General features: G+C 39.2%; 1 protein-coding gene across 1 annotated transcript in view; it reads left to right on the top strand.

The window, feature by feature from the left end:
• Window positions 1–19,993, top strand: part of RASSF6 (Ras association domain family member 6) — a 44,069-nt gene that overhangs the window by 22,686 nt on the left and 1,390 nt on the right. Inside the window, exons 3-7 of the mRNA XM_081150853.1 lie at window positions 1,942–2,020; window positions 5,961–6,097; window positions 14,503–14,600; window positions 15,931–16,115; window positions 19,415–19,516. Coding sequence (XP_081006979.1) covers window positions 1,942–2,020; window positions 5,961–6,097; window positions 14,503–14,600; window positions 15,931–16,115; window positions 19,415–19,516 — 601 coding nt within the window. The remainder of the gene's footprint in view (window positions 1–1,941; window positions 2,021–5,960; window positions 6,098–14,502; window positions 14,601–15,930; window positions 16,116–19,414; window positions 19,517–19,993) is intronic.

Genomic DNA, 19,993 nt, shown 5'->3' with positions numbered 1-19,993 from the left:
TATTGTGCAGTTTTATCAGAAACAGAGGCTGAGGGAATAAATTATGTGAACATTCATTTGCTTTAATAACAACTCTCACAGCTCAGCACATCAGGAGTTGCATCCCAAGTGAGCCAGGACTTTCTGCACGGTGCCCTGGCCCTCAGTAATGAGAGCTGTAAAAGTGCTCACCATCTTCACCAGTCCTGTAATTTTTAGAAAATATCCCATAGCAATGACTTGGAGGGAACACAATCAGTGTGCTCGGTGACATTTAGAACAGAAATACTTATGAACACTAAAATTCTCAAGCAGCCCAGCTGGGAAGTGGGTAGCATGCAGGAATTCTGCAGACGGTTTTCATGTGACCGTGTGGCATGTGTTCTGATCCTTGGAAATGTGCACATGAGAAACGACAAGGGAGAAAAGTCAAATGGAAAAAGAATGTTTACATGATCTCAAACATGTAAAAATTAATGTACACGGATCCTGTCGTTCGATATTCAGTATTTATTGAATAAGAGCCTACTCTGAGCGAGTCTCTGTTCTGCACACTTGGAAGGCAACAGCGAATGAGACAGACCAACGCCTGCCCTCGCGCAGCCGAGGTTCTTATGGGACAGAGACCTGTTGGGGCTCAGGGGGCTATTAGTGATTGATATATTTGGAAACTGAATATCATGATATTTGTCCTCTATAAAACTGCTTATACTTTTAAAAAAGCCTTTCCCTCTCTTTGGTATGTTTTGGTTTTTCTTTTTAGGAATAAAAATTTCTCTGATCGCTTCATTCAACCAGCATTTGCTGAGTTCTTACTATGTGCCGGGCTCTCTTCCAGGCTCATGAACAAAACGTACAGTGTGAACAAAACATACAGACTTACCCGTTCTCGGGGAGCTATAGTCTAGTGGGGCAGACAGAATAGAGGAAAATATTACAAATATTTTAATACATTAGAATGTATAATTATATACTGTAAGAATGTAAGTAAAATATAGACAAGGTTAGATGGTGACTAAGGGGCAGAAGCAAGGAGGAAAGCAGGATACGAGTGTTGGAGAAGACAGTTTCTAGACTGGGTAGTCAAGGAGGGATCCTTGAGAAGATGGCTTTTGAGTAAATGCTTTTTAACACTGAGCATGCTAACATGGTGATGGTGTGGGGGAAGAGCATTCTGGGCAGAGGGATTCTGAGGTGACCATGTGCCTGGAGTGTTTGAGGAGCAGCAAGGTGGCCAGTGACCAGAGTGTCGTGAGTGAAGGAAAGAGAGGGAGGAAATGAGATCTAAGCTTAACGGCAGACCAGTCACTGGAAGGGTATTGGCATTTATCCTAACAATGAGAAGTTTTGAAGAAAAAAGAGATATGATCAAGTGGGCATTAAAATAACTCCTGCTGTTGAGAATAGACAGCAGATGCAGGGATTTTTTAGGAGACTGTTGCAGCAACCAGTGAGATACGACGACAGCTGGGACGGGCGGAGCAGGGGAGGTAAGCGGCTTGGCTGTGGCAGCCCCGAGAGAGGTGGAGGTGAGGCAGGAAGGGGTTCCCCGTGTCGGGGCCCCTCTGCCACCAAGGGGCGGATACGGGAAGCGCAATGTCAGGCACATTCTAGGTGCTTCTCTTAGGCTGGTTAAATGTTCAAAACTAGAAAGGAATGTAAAGCCAAATTTCTGTTTCATGGCTGCCTTCTACTATAGAACACTCTCTTCACCATTTTTGTCCTGAGTCGTTTTCCCTTCTTTGGTTATTTATTTATGAATTATCACCTTTAAGGTTTATTTGTGTCCTAAGAAGCCTTCATTTTTCAATGACCTACATTAAGTTAAAATGACAGAACAGCAAAGATTCAGTTGAACCATTTTTTTCTGTCTCATACTTTTAGGACCTGGAAGCACCATTATTGCCTTTTACTATTAAAGAGCCCAAGACTGATTGTAACTGAATGTAATTTTTTTTTTAGGGAACAACTTAATTCTTTATTGAAGAACTATAACATTTTTTATGCGAACCAGGAAAATCTGCATATTTCATGTGGACAGGTAAGTCCATAAATGAAATACAGTTGATTCACAGGAAAAAATTCCATAGAGGTACAGAGGAGTCAGGATGAGTTGGACTTCATAAGCCAGCAGCACAAATGGTCTGTGAAAACAGGTTAATCTTTAAGTTGATCTCAAATTTTTTTAAGTATATCACAAAAATCCCACTCCTGGGACATCAGTAATTTACCAAGCATTTTTGGAGAGATAGAAAAACATTTAAAAATAACTTTAATGACATATTTGCTTTCTACTTTAAAATAAATGAATATTTTTTGAACAGCAATCCTACTAGAAATCTATCCTAATACCTTCTTACAAATGTACCGGGATGTATACAGAAGGCTGTTCACGGTGATATTATTTGTAATAGAAAAAATCCCAAGCTACTTTAAGTCTCTACCAATGGAGAATTGCTCAAATAAATCATTACTATATGACATATCTGCAACATAGTTTGATTTTGTTGTTAAAATGCATGAACAGTAAAATGAATGTGTACCATGTCGTAAAAATACATTTTAAAATGTTAAAGAGACAATTCAAGAAAGTCCTGAAGCTAGAAAGCATTTTCAGGGGTGTAATTGGTAGACTACTGTAAACGCTGGCCTTAAATCTTTCCCCCCTCCCTCCCTCCCTCCCTCCCTCCCTCCCTCCCTCCCTCCCTCCCTTCCTTCCTTCCTTCCTTCCTTCTTGTTCATTTGAATGCCTCATTCGCCACAGCCCTCTCACTCAGTCTTGTATTCTAATGCTGCTTGCTTCCCATTTTTATAACTTCCTGGTCCTAGGGAACATTATAATTTTCTAACATTCTATTTAAAATCTTCAAATTTGATGGTAGAGCATTGACTTTAGGCCACTGTGATTTGGCTTAACTCTGCACTTGGGACAGAAGGATATTTGCAAACCACTCTGATGTTTTAGTGAGCTTAAAAAATGTACTTAAATTGCATATTTCAGTTACCATCCCAAATGTAATCATATACAGAAGAATAATCTCTTTAAAAAGAAATGGGCCAAATTTTAAATAATTTCAGTATTGACCTGTCTGTTTGATCTGTAATATCTATAATTATAAAAATATAAAATTTAAGAAAAGATCAAAACTTTAAGAGAATGATGATTTATATTTTAATTCAATAGTTTCCACAAAATTAATGATGTTAAGAAGTTTGTTTTCTTTAGGAACATGTTTGAATTTTGATGTTATGAACGTAAAAGTTGAGGCAGGCCCTTTCCAAATCTGTGAATAAGCACTCAGTTTACAATATTCAACTTACAATTTAATTTTTTTTTAAAGTCTCATGTCTTATATAATTTTTTAACTTATATGAACGGAAGTTTACAGTGAGAATATCAGATTTCCTAGTCTTTTCATCTTTACTCACTGGTCAAATCTGACAGACCTACAATAATGGACACTGTTAAAAGGGGCGATCCATGGAGAATAACATGTAGTTTTCTTAATCTCTGATTGATTAACTAATAAGACAAATATTTATTGTCTGTCACGTGCCAGACACTGTTCTATAGGCTGGAGATACAGTAATGGGAAAACTAGACAGAATGTGCGTGCTTCGTGCTGCTTACGTTCCGGGAGGCAGACACGAAGCGGAAGTCAGACGGGTGGTGTGGCAGGTGGTGGCAGTGGCCGTGGAGCACCTGGAGAAGGGGAGCAGGCTCGGGCTCCGCGGGGGGGGATTCGGCCAAAGGCCCTGGAGGAGGCGAGCAGCGCTGCAGAGCCTGCGGGACCCCTTTCAGGAGAAGGAACCGTCCGAGAAGGGCCGAGCCGGCGGTGCAGCCGAGGCCCAGGAGCCGGGCGGGGGAGGCTTGGGGACAACGGGAGGCAGGGGACAGCGCAGCCAGAGGCGCAGCCCAGGGGGAGGCAGGAGTGTGGAGGGTCCCGCAGGTCACTGTGGGGACTTGAGCTTCCACTTGGAATGAGATGGAAGCCGCTGGGGTGTCACGAGTAGAACGGTGACATTATCTAAAAAGGTTCGTTTTAAAAGGCTCTCTCAGGCTACTGAGCATATATGAGGGGCGAGGGAAGAATGAAGTAGACAGAAAGCAGCTTGAAATAATCCAGGTCATCAGTGACAGTGGCACGGACCAGGCTCACGGCCGTGGACGCGGTGGCTGTGGCCATACTAGGAATATGTCTGTAAGGTCTAGTTAAGAGGATTTGCATTGAGTAGTGAGGACGAAAAAAAGATAAATGGTGACTGTAAAATTCTTGGCCTGAGCAACTGGAAGGATGGGGGTGCTATTTGCCACATGGGGGAGACCGGGAAAAGAAAATGTTCGTGAACTAAGAGTTAGGAACAGATGAAGTTTGATGTCGGTGGACAGTGTTACAGCTGGAATCCAGGGTGGAGGTTTGGCTGGAAATACAAAGCTGGCAGTTATTTGTTTAGAGATCACCCAGATCCTTGAAATCACCAAGGATATTTGTGTAGATGAAGAAGAGAAGACGCCTAAGAATCAGACAGGGAAATTTCGTAAGTGTAAATAAGCCTTCAGGGAAAATTATTTAGATAATCTGAAAAAAGATGTTTTCTGAGATTAGGAAATATTCTGATATTCCTTACATGATGGCTGGAATATTTCTTCTTAAAAGCAAGAATTCTATAACCTCATAAGAGCAGTTCCCTTTGAATGTTTGAGGTAAGGGATTAATTGAATAATAATTAGGCAAAGAAAGGACGCTATACATCGCTGCTGAAATGCAGTGTCTTTATCATGTACTTCCACTTCAAAGAACAAATTATGTTTTGTTGTTAAAAACAACTTTGTGATCACCTGACCTCTCAGTTATCTGAAATGTGAACTTGAAAGTGAGGAAAAGAACAAGACTTTGTTTCTGAAGTGGCTCCAAAGTAGGTTTATCAGCCAAGGAAATGATAAGTATGAATATTCATTGGGCATGTAGTAAATACCGGGCCCTGTTAGTTAGCACCACTGCGATGCTCCTTCTTCAAACGGAGCAACCGGGTTGAAAGGCTTCAGCAACTTGCCCAGGCCACACAGCAGGAAGCGGCAGGGCCAGAGTTTGAACACAGGTCTATCTGATTCCAGAGTCTGGAGTTTCCTTACACTCTCGAATAAGAATTGAGTAATTTATGTTTTGTAATAACTGATTTTTCATAATAACAGTAGTTATTGGATAGTTAGAATATGACTCTTCTTAGTTCTGTATTTTCCAAATTGCCTATAGTGCTAACACATTGCTTTAATAACACAAAGACTTACATATACAAGAGAAAAATAGATTAGAAAATAAGTTCTATGAGAATGTGCTTTGGTATTGATATTTACATCCACTAAATAAGTAAATATTCGATAGATGTTTGCTAATTTTTGTTTGTTTGCATGGAGTATCCTTCTTTTGTTATAATATTTCCAACTTAAAATAAATTCTTCAAATGCTTTTGATTTTTTTAAAATATAATTTTGTTTTACATTTTACACTGTTTTCACATACATTATTTTATTCATTCCGCATAACTTTGTAAGTTAAAATTTTCCTGTTCAGAATGAGGAAAGAGCCACTAAATCTCTCAACAGTTGCTCTTCTGATTCTTAGCTTTGTACAGTTTTTAATTCTACTTGAATTTTAAGTTAAACAGAATTAGAGAATTAAACTTCCACGTAATTGAAGAATCATAGAGCTCAGAAAGCATTTTAACATACTGTGCCCTCTGATGGGCATGTCATCACCATTATGACTTACTTCGCTAGTTATAGCTGTTTTCAAAAATAAAACAATGTTTCAAAAATAGAATTATTTTGTAGGTAAATTGAAAAGCCAAACAATCACACTTGGGAATTCATGTTTTCATTTATTAAGATGTTTTACATAATTTCCCCGTCTTCAGTTAAAACAATTACTCTTTATAAATAATACAAAAACAGTGTTTGAGAATATTGGTTTCTTCCCTAGACTGAAGATGGTAAACTAATTGTTGAAGGAATGCTGGACATTTTCTGGGGAGTAAAACAGCCTATACAGCTGAAAATTCAAGATGAGAAGCACATGCCTTCTTTTACTGGGAAGTCACCAGATGTCTTTTCCAAAATGTAAGCTACCCCTCATGGTTTCAATTCTTTAGATAATCTTCATATTTACTTTTATTGCATGCACTCTTAAAGATGGGAGCTCTTCTAAATGCTTATATACAGTTTCGTGTAATCCCTCAGCACCTCTGTGAAGTAGGTGTTCAGAAACCAGAGCCCCGAGAGGTTAGGCAGTTATGCAAGATCTCCAATAAGCACGTAGCAGAACTGGACTGAGCCTCAGGTTACAGGTTCGAGAACCCGTGCTCTCGGCCTCGCTGCTGTATTGCTTCTCTCCTGGAAGACTGCATTCCTTTGTTGGAAAAGACAAAATGTGAGGGCAATATTTCATTAGCCACACACACACACAGGGAATAAAATTTAAATTTCTCTTGAAGCAAAGGGCTCTTTCTGCTTTCTGGAAAGGAGACTTACTTATGCCCCACCTGACTGTCCTGATCCTGTTCAACAAGGCACAGCAAAGTGTATTTGAAGCGCAGTAAAATGCACAAAACAGTCATCTCTGTGGGTTTATGCAACTGTATCTTGAATAAATATGTTGGGCTGATTTTTTCATTACCTTTTATAATTTTTAGAAAAGCTAATAAATATACCTCCTTGCTTCAGAAGGAATCATATGTATATTTTTTCTGTTTTCTTCCTCCCTCTTTCCCTACCTTCCTTTTTTTATTTTAATTTTTTTATTAAAGCATAGTTGGTATACAATATTATATTAGTTTCAAATGTACAACAGAGTGATTCAACATTTATGTATCTTACTATGTAAACACCACAGTAAGTCTAGTAACCATCTGTCACTGTGCAAACTTTTACCACTATTACTAACTATATTCCCCTTCACCTTTTTCACCCATCCCTCTACCCCCTTGCCCTCTGGCAATCATCAGTTTGTTCTTTGTTTCTGAGTCTGTTTTTGTTTTGTTTGTTTGTTTCTTTTGATATTTTTTTAAAATTCCACATAGAAGCGAAATCATGTAACATTTGTCTTCACCTATCTGACTTATTTCACTTAGTATAATACCCTCAGGGTTCATCGGTGCTGTCTCAAATGGCAGGATTTCATTCCTTTTTTTTTAATTTTTATTGCTGAGTAATGTTTCAGTGTGTGTGTGTGTGTCTTTTATTTAATTCTCTCTGGATGGATACCTGGTTGCTTTCATATCTTTGCTACTGTAAGTAATGCTGCAACAAACGTAGGGGTGCATATACCCCTTTAAATTAGTGTTTTGTTTCCTCCGAATGAGCATCCAGAAGTAGAATTGCTGGGTTGTATGGTAACCATAAAATTCTTAGAAGAAACATAGGTGGAAAACTACTTGATATAATTCTGAATAATACCATTTGAATATAACCCCTTGAGCAAAGGAAACAAAAGCAAAACTAGACAAATGGGAGTTTATCAAACTAAAATGCTTCTGCACGGCGAAGGAAACCATCAATAAAGTGAGAAGGCAACTAAAAAATGGGGGAAAATATTTGCAAATAATATATCTGGTCAGGAATTATCCAAAATATATAAGAAACTCATACAACTCAATAACAAAAAAATAAACAATCTGATCAAAAAATGGGCAGAGGACAGCCATTTCTCCAAAGAAGACATAAAAATGGCCAAGAGACAGGAAAAGGCGCTCCGCATGGCGAAGCATCGGGGAGATCCGCTTCCCAGCAGCCAGGGCAGCTCAGCTGTTACCAGTCAGCAAGAGCAGGTGCTGGCGAGGCTGTGGAGGGCGCCTTTGAGAGCCCTTAGGCAACCGTGTGGCGACGCCTGAAAGCACTAAAGATGGGCCTGTCACACGGCCTCCTCCCTTTCTAGTCCTTGAGGGCAGCTCGTGTCCCCCTGGTGTGCATGTGAAGGTGCAGCCCTTCCCCTCAGCCATCCTCCCCGCAGGTAGCCGGGCGAGAGTGGAGCGGAGACCAGGGAGCTGCCAAGGCCTTTTCCCAGGCCGGCCTGTGCCATCCCAGGGAGAGCCAGGTCCCACCTCCAGGGCCGCTCTGCTTTGCCTGCCAAGGACACTGGCGCCCACCGGGATGTGCGCCTTGCGGACCTTTCTCCGACGTGGTGCTCGGGGCAGCCTGGCCCTGTCGTCGGTCCCCGCGGCCTCTGGCCCCCCTGGCTCTGCCTGGAGCCCCGCCCGCTTCCCCACACCCGCCTGCCCATCTCCCCGCCGATGCCTGAAGTGTCAGGGTTCGGGCTGGATGCCACCGAAAGCCTGTTCTGGCCCTCGGTGTGCGCTGGGGGCCCGGCAGCCTTCCATCCACAGCCAGAGCCCCCGACGACACTGCTGCGCCCCTCCCGGCCCACTCGCCTGCGGGCTCCCGAGCACAGGAGCGTGTCCCACTCATTCCTGCTGGCCCGGTGCTCGGCAGGGCGCTTGGCGCAAAGAAGGGGCTCAAAACGCAGGATCAGCTGAAGCCCCCGGGAGCTTAAATTCGCTCTGCGGTGGGAACCGTCCATACATACGCACTTCTGACTAGTCTTCCGTCCACGCTAAGGGTTGCCAATGGGCAAGGGGCCCCGAGTGGAAAAAAGGCCAGAGGCTTGGGAGCCCGACAAGGCCCTGACCCCTCACCTGCAGGTACTCTGTGACGGATGGGCCGATGATTTTAAATGGGTAGGAGCATCACTGAACAGGAAAAATTACCCGTGGGCCCTGTTTTAGAAAACCGTGCAAGATAATTTGGCAAAATTAGCTATCATATTACCTAAGAACTCATTACCAAGTTCTCTGAGCAGCCAGCTCCGTGTGATGCATTTTAATGATTTGATTCGTGAAAACTTGATGAGTCTGGAACATTACGGGAAGATGTCAAGGGGATGCAGTAAGGTATTGGATTATCACATTAAGCATCATTATTTTGAATGTTTCAAGATATTTTTTAATGTCTCAATTTAAATTACAAGAAATCTGTTCCTAGAAATCCTCAATGTTTTAAGGACCCAGGGAGAGACGGCAGTAACGATGCCTCTCCACATCCTGTGGCAGATTATAAATTAATATCCTCATGATGTACTTCGTGGACTCCATTTCCATTTTCCATTGTTTATCAGAACATTGTTGTGAACTAGACAGGAATTATCTCCTTTAGTTTAAGATTAAGAAAGAATTCCCTAGAAAACTTTGCCTGATTTTTACCACAATAATGAGACTTATGGGAGAACATCTGAGCGCACACTTGCAGCGGATCAGATCTTTCTGGTGGGTGAGAATTGTCAGGAAAAGACCTCTCTCCTCTCCTTCACCCTCCAAGATTAGATTCAGTTGTGGCTAATTAGCCAAGACTCCTTCCTGGGAACCAGCTGAACACTCAGCGGGAAGGTGCAGCATAATTTGAGATGTCTGCTCCCCGGCCTCTGGTTTCCCAGTGGGCTGCGCAGTCACCTAAGGTACTAGTTTTTGTTTCCGCCTCATCTTAGACACCTTCGTTCATTTAAACACCGAGCTCAGATGAAATGGACTGGTGCCTGACCCTCTAAAGCTGCTCTCGTGCTCCCTTCCCCATACTAGGTTCCCATGGGCAGAGCCTACACCTCTGCTGCCACCGGATCACGGGTTTGGCATCTCCAGCGGGTGGGGTAAGGAAGTGGAGGCTGTGTACTCAGCTGGGCTGCCGTCTTCTCCTTCAGTTCTCCCTTTGAGAGAATCGTCGGTTAGTTATGATAGTTTGTTTTAATTACGTTAGACATGAGTCACACTGAGTCAGCTTAATGGGAGGGTAGAAGCTTAAAATAAGTTTGTTTGAGCTGTGAGCACTTGTAATCCTTTATGGAATGAATTCCACAGACCGTACTTTGATCTCTCATATCTGGTCCAAGTATTTTCTTTTGGAAATTTTTTATTTAAAAAAAAAAACAAAAAGACAGCCTTATTCTGTTTGCTTGTATCAGTTTTTATTTCCGCTTTTCATATCTTTCCAAAGTCAGCTTTGGCACATTTTGGACAAGTCATAGTGGAATGAAATAAAGAGCAGAAACTGGACAGGTGTACATTTGAATAATACCAATAGTGTTTTTTCCTTTCTTACGATATGGGCAGAGGAGTGACCGAACTCTATTTGTCTATCAAATTTCAACCTCCTTTTGCTTTTGCAACTCATTGGGAAGCCTCCCCGCAGTTTGAATTAGCTAATGGTATACATCCTCAAGCTTGGTCAGAGCGATGCAAATAGTCTTGTACTGGGGCAAGTTAAACTATTTGATATTACATAAAATTCCAATCAGTTTTCTTTGGAAAACTTTGGGTAATTGCCCTCAAACTTGGCCATGTGCACTGTCGTATATGGTGATACTTCAGATTACACAATCCAGAGCTAAACTTGGTGTAGTCTCCTAAGATGGTAGGAAGGAACGGGTGAAACACTGCTTATATGGAGCCATGTCTGTCTCCCTATAGTAGGGGGACACCACTAAGCTATAAGAAAGTGAGAAGAGGTGTCAAGTCTGCCAGGGTTTCCAAGAATTTATAGTTCACCACTGGTTGGGCATTCTTGCGCCTCTCTCTCATCTGCCCCTCATGAAAGAGCACCAGGTGGCTTCGCCTTTTTAGTTTCTGCTCTTCTTTGGTGTTCTGTCTTTTCAGTTGCTACCCCTTTTTATGATAATTATATCTGCTTCCTTCATTTATTCATCTTCTATACATTGGGGGAAATGGATAATTTCATCTATCATAAGAATAACCAGATTCATATGAGTCAGGACCTGAATACTTCTTTGAGTTAAAGTTATTACCTATAGTTTTTGGACATTACAACCTTTGTTTTGACTAGCTCTATGCTGGATAGTAGAGTTCACGGGGAAATTAAATAACAAATATATTATGATTCCCTTATCTCCTTCCTAAAGCTATTGTGAGGTTCAAATGATGTGAAAGTTGCAAAAAGGCCTCAAAACAACTCAAAGATCAAGGGGAAAAAAGAATCACATTTATTCATATTCATCACCATTAGTATTTTTTTTTAATTTTTATTGAATTTATTGGAGTGACATTGGTTAATAGTTATACAGGTTTCGGGCATACAGTATTATAATACATCATCTGTATATTGCACTGTGCACTTACCATCTAAAGTCGAGACTCCTTCCGTCACCATTTGCCCCCCCTTACCCTCCCCTACCTCCCCCCCCTTTCCCTCTGGTAACCATCATACAGTTGTCTGTGTCTATGAGTTTGTTTGTTTGTTTGTTTGCTTAATCCCTTCACCTTTTTCACTCAACCCCCCTCAGCCCCCACCCTCCCCTCTAACTGCTGTCAGTCTGTTTTCTATATCTATGAGTCTGTTTCTATTTTGTTTATTTTGTTTGTTAGTTTCCACATATAAGAAAAATCATATGGTATTTGTCTTTCTCTGACTGGCTTATTTCACTTAGAATAATACTCTCCAGGGCCATCCACGCTGTTGCAAAAGGTTAAGATTTCCTTCTTTTTTATGGCTGAGTAGTATTCCATCATGTAAAGGTAATACAGCTTTTTTATCCACTCATCTACTGATGGGCACTTGGGCTGCTTCCAAATCTTGGCAATTGTAAATAACTGCAACGAATATGGGGTGCATATATTCTTTCTAATCAGTGGTTTGGGTTTCTTTGGATATATTCCCAGAAGACGAATCTCTGGGTCATAAGGCAGTTCCTTTTTTAATTTTTTTGAGGAAACTCTGTACTGTTTTTCATAGTGGCCGCACCAGTCTGCATCCCCACAAGGAGTACCCCAGAGTTCCCTTTTCTATGCATCCTTGCCAACTTGTTTGTTGATTTTTTGAAGACAGCCATTCTGACAAGTGTGAAGTGATATCTCATTGTGGTTTTAATTTGCATTTCTCTAATGATTAGTGATGTGAGCATCTTTTCATATGTCTGTGGCTTCTGAATGTCCTCTTTGGAGAAGTTCAGGTTCTTTGCCTATTTTTTAAATTGGATTGTTTGTTTATTGGTGTTGAGTTGTATAAGTTCTTATACATTTTGGATATTAACCCCTTTTCAGATGTATCATGGGCAAATATGTTCTCCCATTCAGTGGGTTGTCTTCATTTTGTTGATGATTTCCTTTGCTGTGCAAAAACTTTTTAGTTTGATGTAGTCCTATTTGTTTAATTTTTCCTTTGTTTCCCTTGCCCCAGGAGACATATCAGAAAAAATAAGCAAATGTTCAAGATTTTGCTGCCTATGTTTTCTTCTAGGATTTTTATGGTTTTGAGTCTTACATGTAAGTCTTTAATCCATTTTGAGTTTATTCTTGGATTTGATGTAAGAAGGTTTTATATTTTTGTGAGTATATGTTCAATTTTTCTAACACCATTTGTTGAATAGACTGTCTTTATCCCATTGTATGTTTTTACCTCCTTTGTCAAATATTAATGGACCATAAATGTGAAGGTTAATTTCCGGAATCTCTATTCTGTTCCATTGATTTATATGTCTGTTTTTATGCTAGTACCATGCTGTTTTGATTACTATGATCTTATAGTATAGTTTGATATGAAGTAGTGTGATTCCTCCAACTTTGTTCTTTTTCCCAAGGTTGCTATTTGGGATGTTTTGTGGTTCCATATAAATTTTTGGAATCTTTGTTCTAGCTTTGTGAAATACGCCATTGGTACCTTGCTAGAAATTGTGCTGAATCTGTAGATTGTTTTGGGCAGTATGAACACAGTATTTGTTTCCACTTACTTGTATCTTCTTCAGTTTCTTTCTTCTTTCTGTGTCTTATCATTTTCCAAGTACATCCTTGGTTAAATTTATTCCAAGGTATTTTTTTTAATTCAATTGTAAATGGGTTTGTTTTCTTAGTTCCACTTTCTGATAGTTCATTATTGGTATATAAAAATGCAACTGATTTCTGGATATTTCTTTTGTATCCTGCTACTTTATTGAATTTATTTATCAGGTCTAGTAGTTTTTGGTGGAATCTTTAGGATTCTCTATATACAGTATCATGTCATCTTTAAATAATGACAATTTTACTTCTTCCTTTCCAATTTGGATGCCTTTTCTTTCTTATTCTCATCTGATTTCTGTGGCCAGGACTTCTAGTACTATGTTGAATAAGAGTGGTGAAGGCAGACATCCCTGTCTTGTTCCTGATGTTAAGGGAGACACGTGTAGCTTTTGCCCATTGAGTATGATGTTGGCTGTGGGTTTGTATATGGCCTTTATTATGTTGAGCTATGATCCCTCTATTCCCACTTTGCTGAGAGTTTTTATCATAAATCAGTGCTGGATTTTATCACGTTTTTTCTGCATCTATTGATACGATCATGTGATTTTTGTCCATTTTATGTGGTGTATCACATTTATTGATCTGCAGATATTGACCACTAGTATTAATAAGCATTTTTTGTTTCCACCAGAGTTAATGTCACAAATACCATATAGGTGAATATTTTTTGGTGTTAAGGAAAACAGACATTATGAAAGAGATTCATAGTAGGACTAAGACTGGTTCTATTAATAATAGTATCCATTAACCAACCTAGAGAGATCCAGGGATATCTTAGGTCTCTAATGGTTCCTGGACCATCATGAAGTAGATTCAGATAATGATGATTATGAGGAGGATGACAGTGAGGATGAAGACAGTTATGATCATTTAATACACACTGAGTGCTTACTATGTGTTGGGCACTGTTTTAAGAATTTTATGCAAATCACTCAACCTTCTCAACCATCTTATCTTAGCTGATCCTGTTATCATCCCCATTTTATAGAAAAGACACAGAGAAGATAAGTAACTTATCTAAGGCCAGATAAACAAAATAAAGATGAGTGTTGGCCCACCTGGAAAAAATAAGTAGTTGCCAGCTTTATTTATTCTGGGCATTAGAATGCATTGGCAATTGTTAGCAATTGTTAGCATCTGATGTAAATCATAATTTTCTAGGAAAGAAATTTCCATACACTTTCCTCCCTTGTAAACTGCATTCTTCATAGTAGTCAAGGCCTTAAAGACAGGCACTGTATCTTATTATTTGGGAGCCACTTTACCTAACAGTGCTTTGGAAAAAAATTAACAAGTAACTCAATGCGGGTTGGTGGAATGAACACTTTTTTATCTAAACTCTCTTGAGAACATTATAAGATCTTTGTATAATAATGGATTATGTTGGTTTCTACTAATTCTTTTTGCACATACGTTTTACCGAATCTATATAACCTTGTGTTTCAGTGTGCAATTGAATTATTGTGTCAAGATATGTTCAAAATAAGTTAGGGAAGTATTGAAAACACATGCTGACCACTCTGGTATAAATATTATTTTAATAATGTAAAATTGTTATAAATTAGGGTGATATTTCTACCTATAGAGGCCCAGAGGCCCACAGTACTAATATAAATACTGTAAGTCTGAAAACCAGCAGAGACCTCATCTTGAATGGAGTTGATGTCACTTATAAGATTTATTGTTTTTCAGGGGAATGACACGCTGGGGAGAATTTGATGATCTTTATCATATTAGTGAACTGGACAGGACCCAGATTCCAGTGTCTGAAGTGATGAATTCCCAGGAAGGTCAGTGTCAAACTGTTATTAATGAGACTTTAAAGTATGAATCATAAATGTTTCTCTGAAATTTAACATTTTACATACTGCTACATAATAAATTCCTTTTTTTTTTTTTTTTTAAAGGCTTGTAGGAGCACACTAACTTAAATCACTACAGTTCTGGTATGATGCTTAGTAACGTTACTTGGCTATATAAAAATACGATGGTTTTTAAAAATTACATCAAATCACTTAGATTTATTAGATTAGGGAGAGCTAATGGTTTGAATAAAATTTGTGTTCATAAAATTGTTCAATATTTTCCCCAAGGATTAGGATTGTTTATTATTTTCAGTAGCTTTTTATGTTATGCCTTTCAGACTGAACTTCACATCTTTTTAGAAGTTAAACGTTTTAGTTAGGTAGATATTTACATAACATTGCTTCTCAGAAAGAGGTGGATATACTGAGTTTACTATTTATATTTGATAGTTATTTCAAGCATTTGTTTTACAAAGAGAGAAATCTATTTGAATATCAAATGAGTTCATATCAATTTGCCAAAGCAATGGAAAATGCCAGCTCCTATAAGACGTGGCATCAGTAGTCATAGCAATAATAATCGTGATAGTAATGATATTAACGCCTATCATTTACTGAGACTACTAAGTGTCAGGTGTGATATCTTATATTTTACATGGATTTTTGTTTTTTGTATAATATGTAGAGATCCAAGAAGGAGGCTGGCTGAGGCTGGGGGTGGGTTTATGTTCCTGGTGGTGATATTACCAAGCTGGCTTTGGACTGAACAAAGGTTCCTGTTGGCATTACCTTCCTGAGTCTACCAACAACTTCCAACGCTTAGTTGTTGTTTTTTTAAACCATTCTTAATTCAGCTTCCATTCCTGTCACTGTAACAATCCATATTCTATAACAAACATGATGTTCTTTCCAGGATTCCCTTATCTGTGTCTTATGGCCTCTTGACATCTTTTAGTTAAGGATCTTTCCAATTAGCCCCTTGGGGGGAAAAATACTCATCTAAACCCAGGGAAGTTTCAAAGACACAATAGAAATCTATTTGTATTTGGCAACCAGTGCTAGAGAAAGATGAAATATCTCATGCCTCTTTCATGATACGCTAATTACAATAGGAAATTATTGAAAATCTCAGGGTCAAATAGAACACAGATGCCACCAGCAGGCCTATTCTTACACAGAGCGTTGCTAGTTCCTCACTGTTTGAAAGCACTAGAGTCCATTGCTTAGCTCGTATTATTAAATACACACACAGGTCCCCCAGGATGCAGAGGTGGGCGGCTCAATGATATGCGCTTATCATCTTTATTCTTCCCAGACGATTTGTCTTATCACAGCCGCACTCTGAGGCCTCATGCCGATGACCAGGCAGAATCTCCATTTCTCTACAGAACCGTGAGCGACGCGACCCTGGTGAGACAAAGGACCAAGCCTCCCGTGGGGGGCAGAAGAGACAGGCAGAGACATAGAGCCTCTATTGCCGGGCACTTTTACAGCCATGAAGTGAGTTCGTCCTGTTGCTGTCATTTAAAAGTGTTGTCTCTGCCGCCGATACTATTCAATTCACCTTACAATTAAAATAGTAATAGCAATAGTAGTAGTGTATCTAATATTTATTGGGCGCTCTGTGTGCGTTATGGATCAGCCTATTTTAAATAGATTTTTTTAAAATATATCTTTATTGATTTCAGAGAGAGGAAGGGAGAGGGAGGGAGAGAGAAACATCAGTGATGAGAGTCATTGATCGGCTGCCCCCTGCACGCCCCCACTGGGGATCGGGCCTGGAACCCAGGCATGTGCCCTGACCGGGAATCAAACCCCAATCGCCTGGATCCTAGGTTGACCCTCAACCGCTGAGCCACACCCGGCCGGGCTAAGTAGATTTTTGATGAATTATCTCATTAATCACTGTAACAATGCTATGAAGTAGGTCCCACGATTTTCCCTACTTTACATATGAGTTAATTGAGGTTCAAGCAATTTGTCTTGGGTCACACTGGTTTTAAGTGGTAATTTTGAACTTGAACCCAGCCTTGTCTGACTCCAGAACCCAAATTGTTAGCCGCCACGATGGATGAACCCTAACTAAGTGGCAGGTACTGTGCCAAGCACTGGAAATATAAAGATGAATCAGTTGATGTCTGTGCCAGAAAGGAGCTCAGGACGCGGGCAAAGAAACCAATACATTGACAAATGGCATTAGAATAATGTAAGTGCTACAACAGAGTTTGATTTAAAATGCACCAAACATTAGCATTGAAATAATGTTAAAAAAAATTTTTTAAGTCCTATTTACTCCAATAAATCAAATTTCTCATTTTTCATGGTCCCTTCCAGGTTTTGTACAAACACACATGTCATTTTCTATACAAGTATAGCTGTAATTTCAATATCATTTGTATTCTGATTTTCCACTTACTATGTGTTACATTTACATGTGCCTTTCCATACTATTTGTAAGACATTTCACTTTACTAAAGGTGGAAAATATGTTATTTTTCTAAAACAAATATTTTTCATGTCATGTATTTTAGCAATCCTTCATCCATTCATTGAATGAATACTTCTAAAGCACTTACCCTGTGCCAGGCACCACTCTTAGCCCTTTAAAGCAAAATATTAACTCATTTATGAAACTTTTTCCTGTTGGGCTTTTTATCCTATCCCTTCTTCTTCCACCCCTGTGAGAGTATCAGCATCGTGCCTTTGGAGACTGGCAGGAGCAAAACTCTCTTCTGAATTTGTTGTTCAAATTAGATACTTTTTTGGTTCAAGGATTATCCTCCTGCCACAAAGGAACACTGACAGTCTCCACCAGATGTGCAACTACAGATCGCCCTGTTCTCCTCAGAATTATGCTGTGTGTGGGCATCTTGTGGGGTGATTTATGTTTTAAAAGGCTGTGAAAGCCACATTGTACCAAATAATTGGCTTTCAGATGGATCCTGTGCTAAGAACGAAATTGGCACTAAGTGGGCCGCATGGTATCGTGGTTAAACGATTTAGTGCGAGGGTGCTATAGCTTGATGACCTGATTTCAAATTCTTGCTAAGCGAAGTTAAAAATTTACTCAATTTCTAAGCCTTAGTTCCTTCATTCTTCCTACATTACAGAGTTGTTGATGTGGTTAAATGAAATAAGGTGAGTTAAGCACAGTGCCTAACGCAAAGGAAGAATTCAGTTTACATTAGCTTTATTGTTGTGAATTGAAAGAGATCAAGCTGGGACTACGAGTATTTCATACAAATGTCATCCACTGCAATTTAATAACTAGCGGGGGGAAAAAGATTAAAGAAAACCCCAAAACCCAAAGCATTCTATCAGTGGGTATGCAGTTATAAGCATTCATTAACTTAAATTGATATAGTCTTTAAATGTGTTTTTTATACCATGAAATCTCTTGGTAATGCCAGTATTGTTAGGCTGGGGATAACACCCACATTAGAGGCTTACATTGTGATATTTGTGACTCATTCATGCCTTACATATCATTTGTATCATAGAATTTAAATTTAATTTAGCCTATTTTTAGTTGTTATAAAGATTAAATTTGTATTTATAAAGGGCTTAGAATAGATCTTGGGACATGATTACAACTGTATTAAATTAATAATTATTTGATTGGAAAAAATAAAATAAAGGAAAAAACAATTATTTAAGAATTCTATGTCATTCTTTGGAATAATACCATTACTTTCAGGAATTACATATTCTGCCTAAGAACCACTAATTTGCTTACATGTGGACTTCCCGAGTAGACAGATCAGCCCTTGCCTAAGTACCAACACGTCTTAACCCCTGTGCACATATGTAGCCATGAAACATGTGCAAGTTAAGGAAATCCTAGCTAAGCAGATATTATTGACCAGCTTTTTCCGAAGTATGCTCCATTGGCTATTAACAGGCATATCTAAAAGGGATAGTATTTATATTAAAATGGGAATCATGATCAAACTAAGAGTGAACAATTCGGAGCCCTGGCCGGGTGGCTCAGTGGGTCAGAGCATCGTCCCAGAAACGCCAAGGCTGTGGGTTCAATCCCCAGGCAGGGCACATACAAGAAGCAACCATGATGCATAAATAAATGGTACAATAAGTCAATCTCTCTCTCTCTCCCTCTCTCCCCCCCCCTTCCTTTCTCTCTCTCAAATCAATAAATAAAATTTTTAAAAAGAGTGAACAATTCATGGTTATATGTTTTTTATTACATTTTTTTATGATGCATCACTAACTCCAAGAGGGATATCTCACTTATCTGACCACTTTTATCAAGTATTATCTGGGAGACAGGCTCTTGATTAGTGCAAGCTGTGGGAAATACTGTTCTAGAGCTTTAATTGGTAGAACTTTTACTTCAACCCTTAGTTGAGATATAGGCTGAACCATATGAAATTGCCAACATCGGATCGTTTCTGACCAACCAAAAATGAGTGATTTCATATGGTGCAAACTAAAAACAATTTCAAACAATTATTTCTAAGCAGGAGGAAGGTGCTGCATGTGAGCTTGAAAAAGCCTATTCATGTTCATTTTTATTTGCGTTTAGTTATAATAATTAACTTATTTTGAAATCCTAAATTATACTAAAGAATGGTGTGATTACCTAGTGAAACTATTTTGAACAATGTAAGTCTGCTTAAAAGGAGACATAATGTACAACAACAAAGAAAGCAAGAACAAGAAAATAAGTTTTTTATACTGGTGACCTTGGATTTTTTCCCCCCAAAGAAAGCCAGTTTCAAAATATTGGCTGTTGTTACTTTGATGTAATTTAAAGACTTATATGACAATCTTTTTTTCAGACATCAATTTTCACTCCAGCCTTTGGATCAGAAACTAAGGTCAGAATAAACAGTAACATGAACACTGAAGAAGTAATAAAGCAACTTTTTAAAAAATTTAAGGTAATTTTTATGACTGAACTGAGGTATAAATACTGTGTGTATAATTTGTAGATATGTGAATGCTCTCGTCTGAAAAAGACCTATGAATATGCAAATCTAAGATAAATGTTCAGTGTGCAATCTAATGAACAAAATAGATCCAGAGACATGGAAGCATGGGACAGACTGAGGGCTCTCAGAGGGAAGGGGGAGGGAGGGGGGAGGGAGGGATTAACAAGAGAATTTATATGCATATTTGCATAGCCCCTGGACACTGCCGATAGTGTTGCAAAGGCCTGGGGGGGGGGGGAGCAGGGGGGAGGGTGTCAATGGGGGGAAAGAAGGGGGCACAGAAAGATAAATTTAAAAATAATAAAAAATAAAATAAAACCAATGTCCAGTTCTGAAGAATCCTTTCCTATGTATGACACTTTTTATTAATTGTGCCCTGAGAAATTACATTATTCTCAGGGAGCAGGGAAGGTTTTATGTCTAAAA

The sequence above is a fragment of the Miniopterus schreibersii genome (assembly GCF_964146895.1).
Source record: "Miniopterus schreibersii genome assembly, chromosome: 1".
NCBI lineage: Eukaryota > Metazoa > Chordata > Mammalia > Chiroptera > Miniopteridae > Miniopterus > Miniopterus schreibersii.
This window is presented reverse-complemented; position numbering and strand designations above follow the sequence as displayed.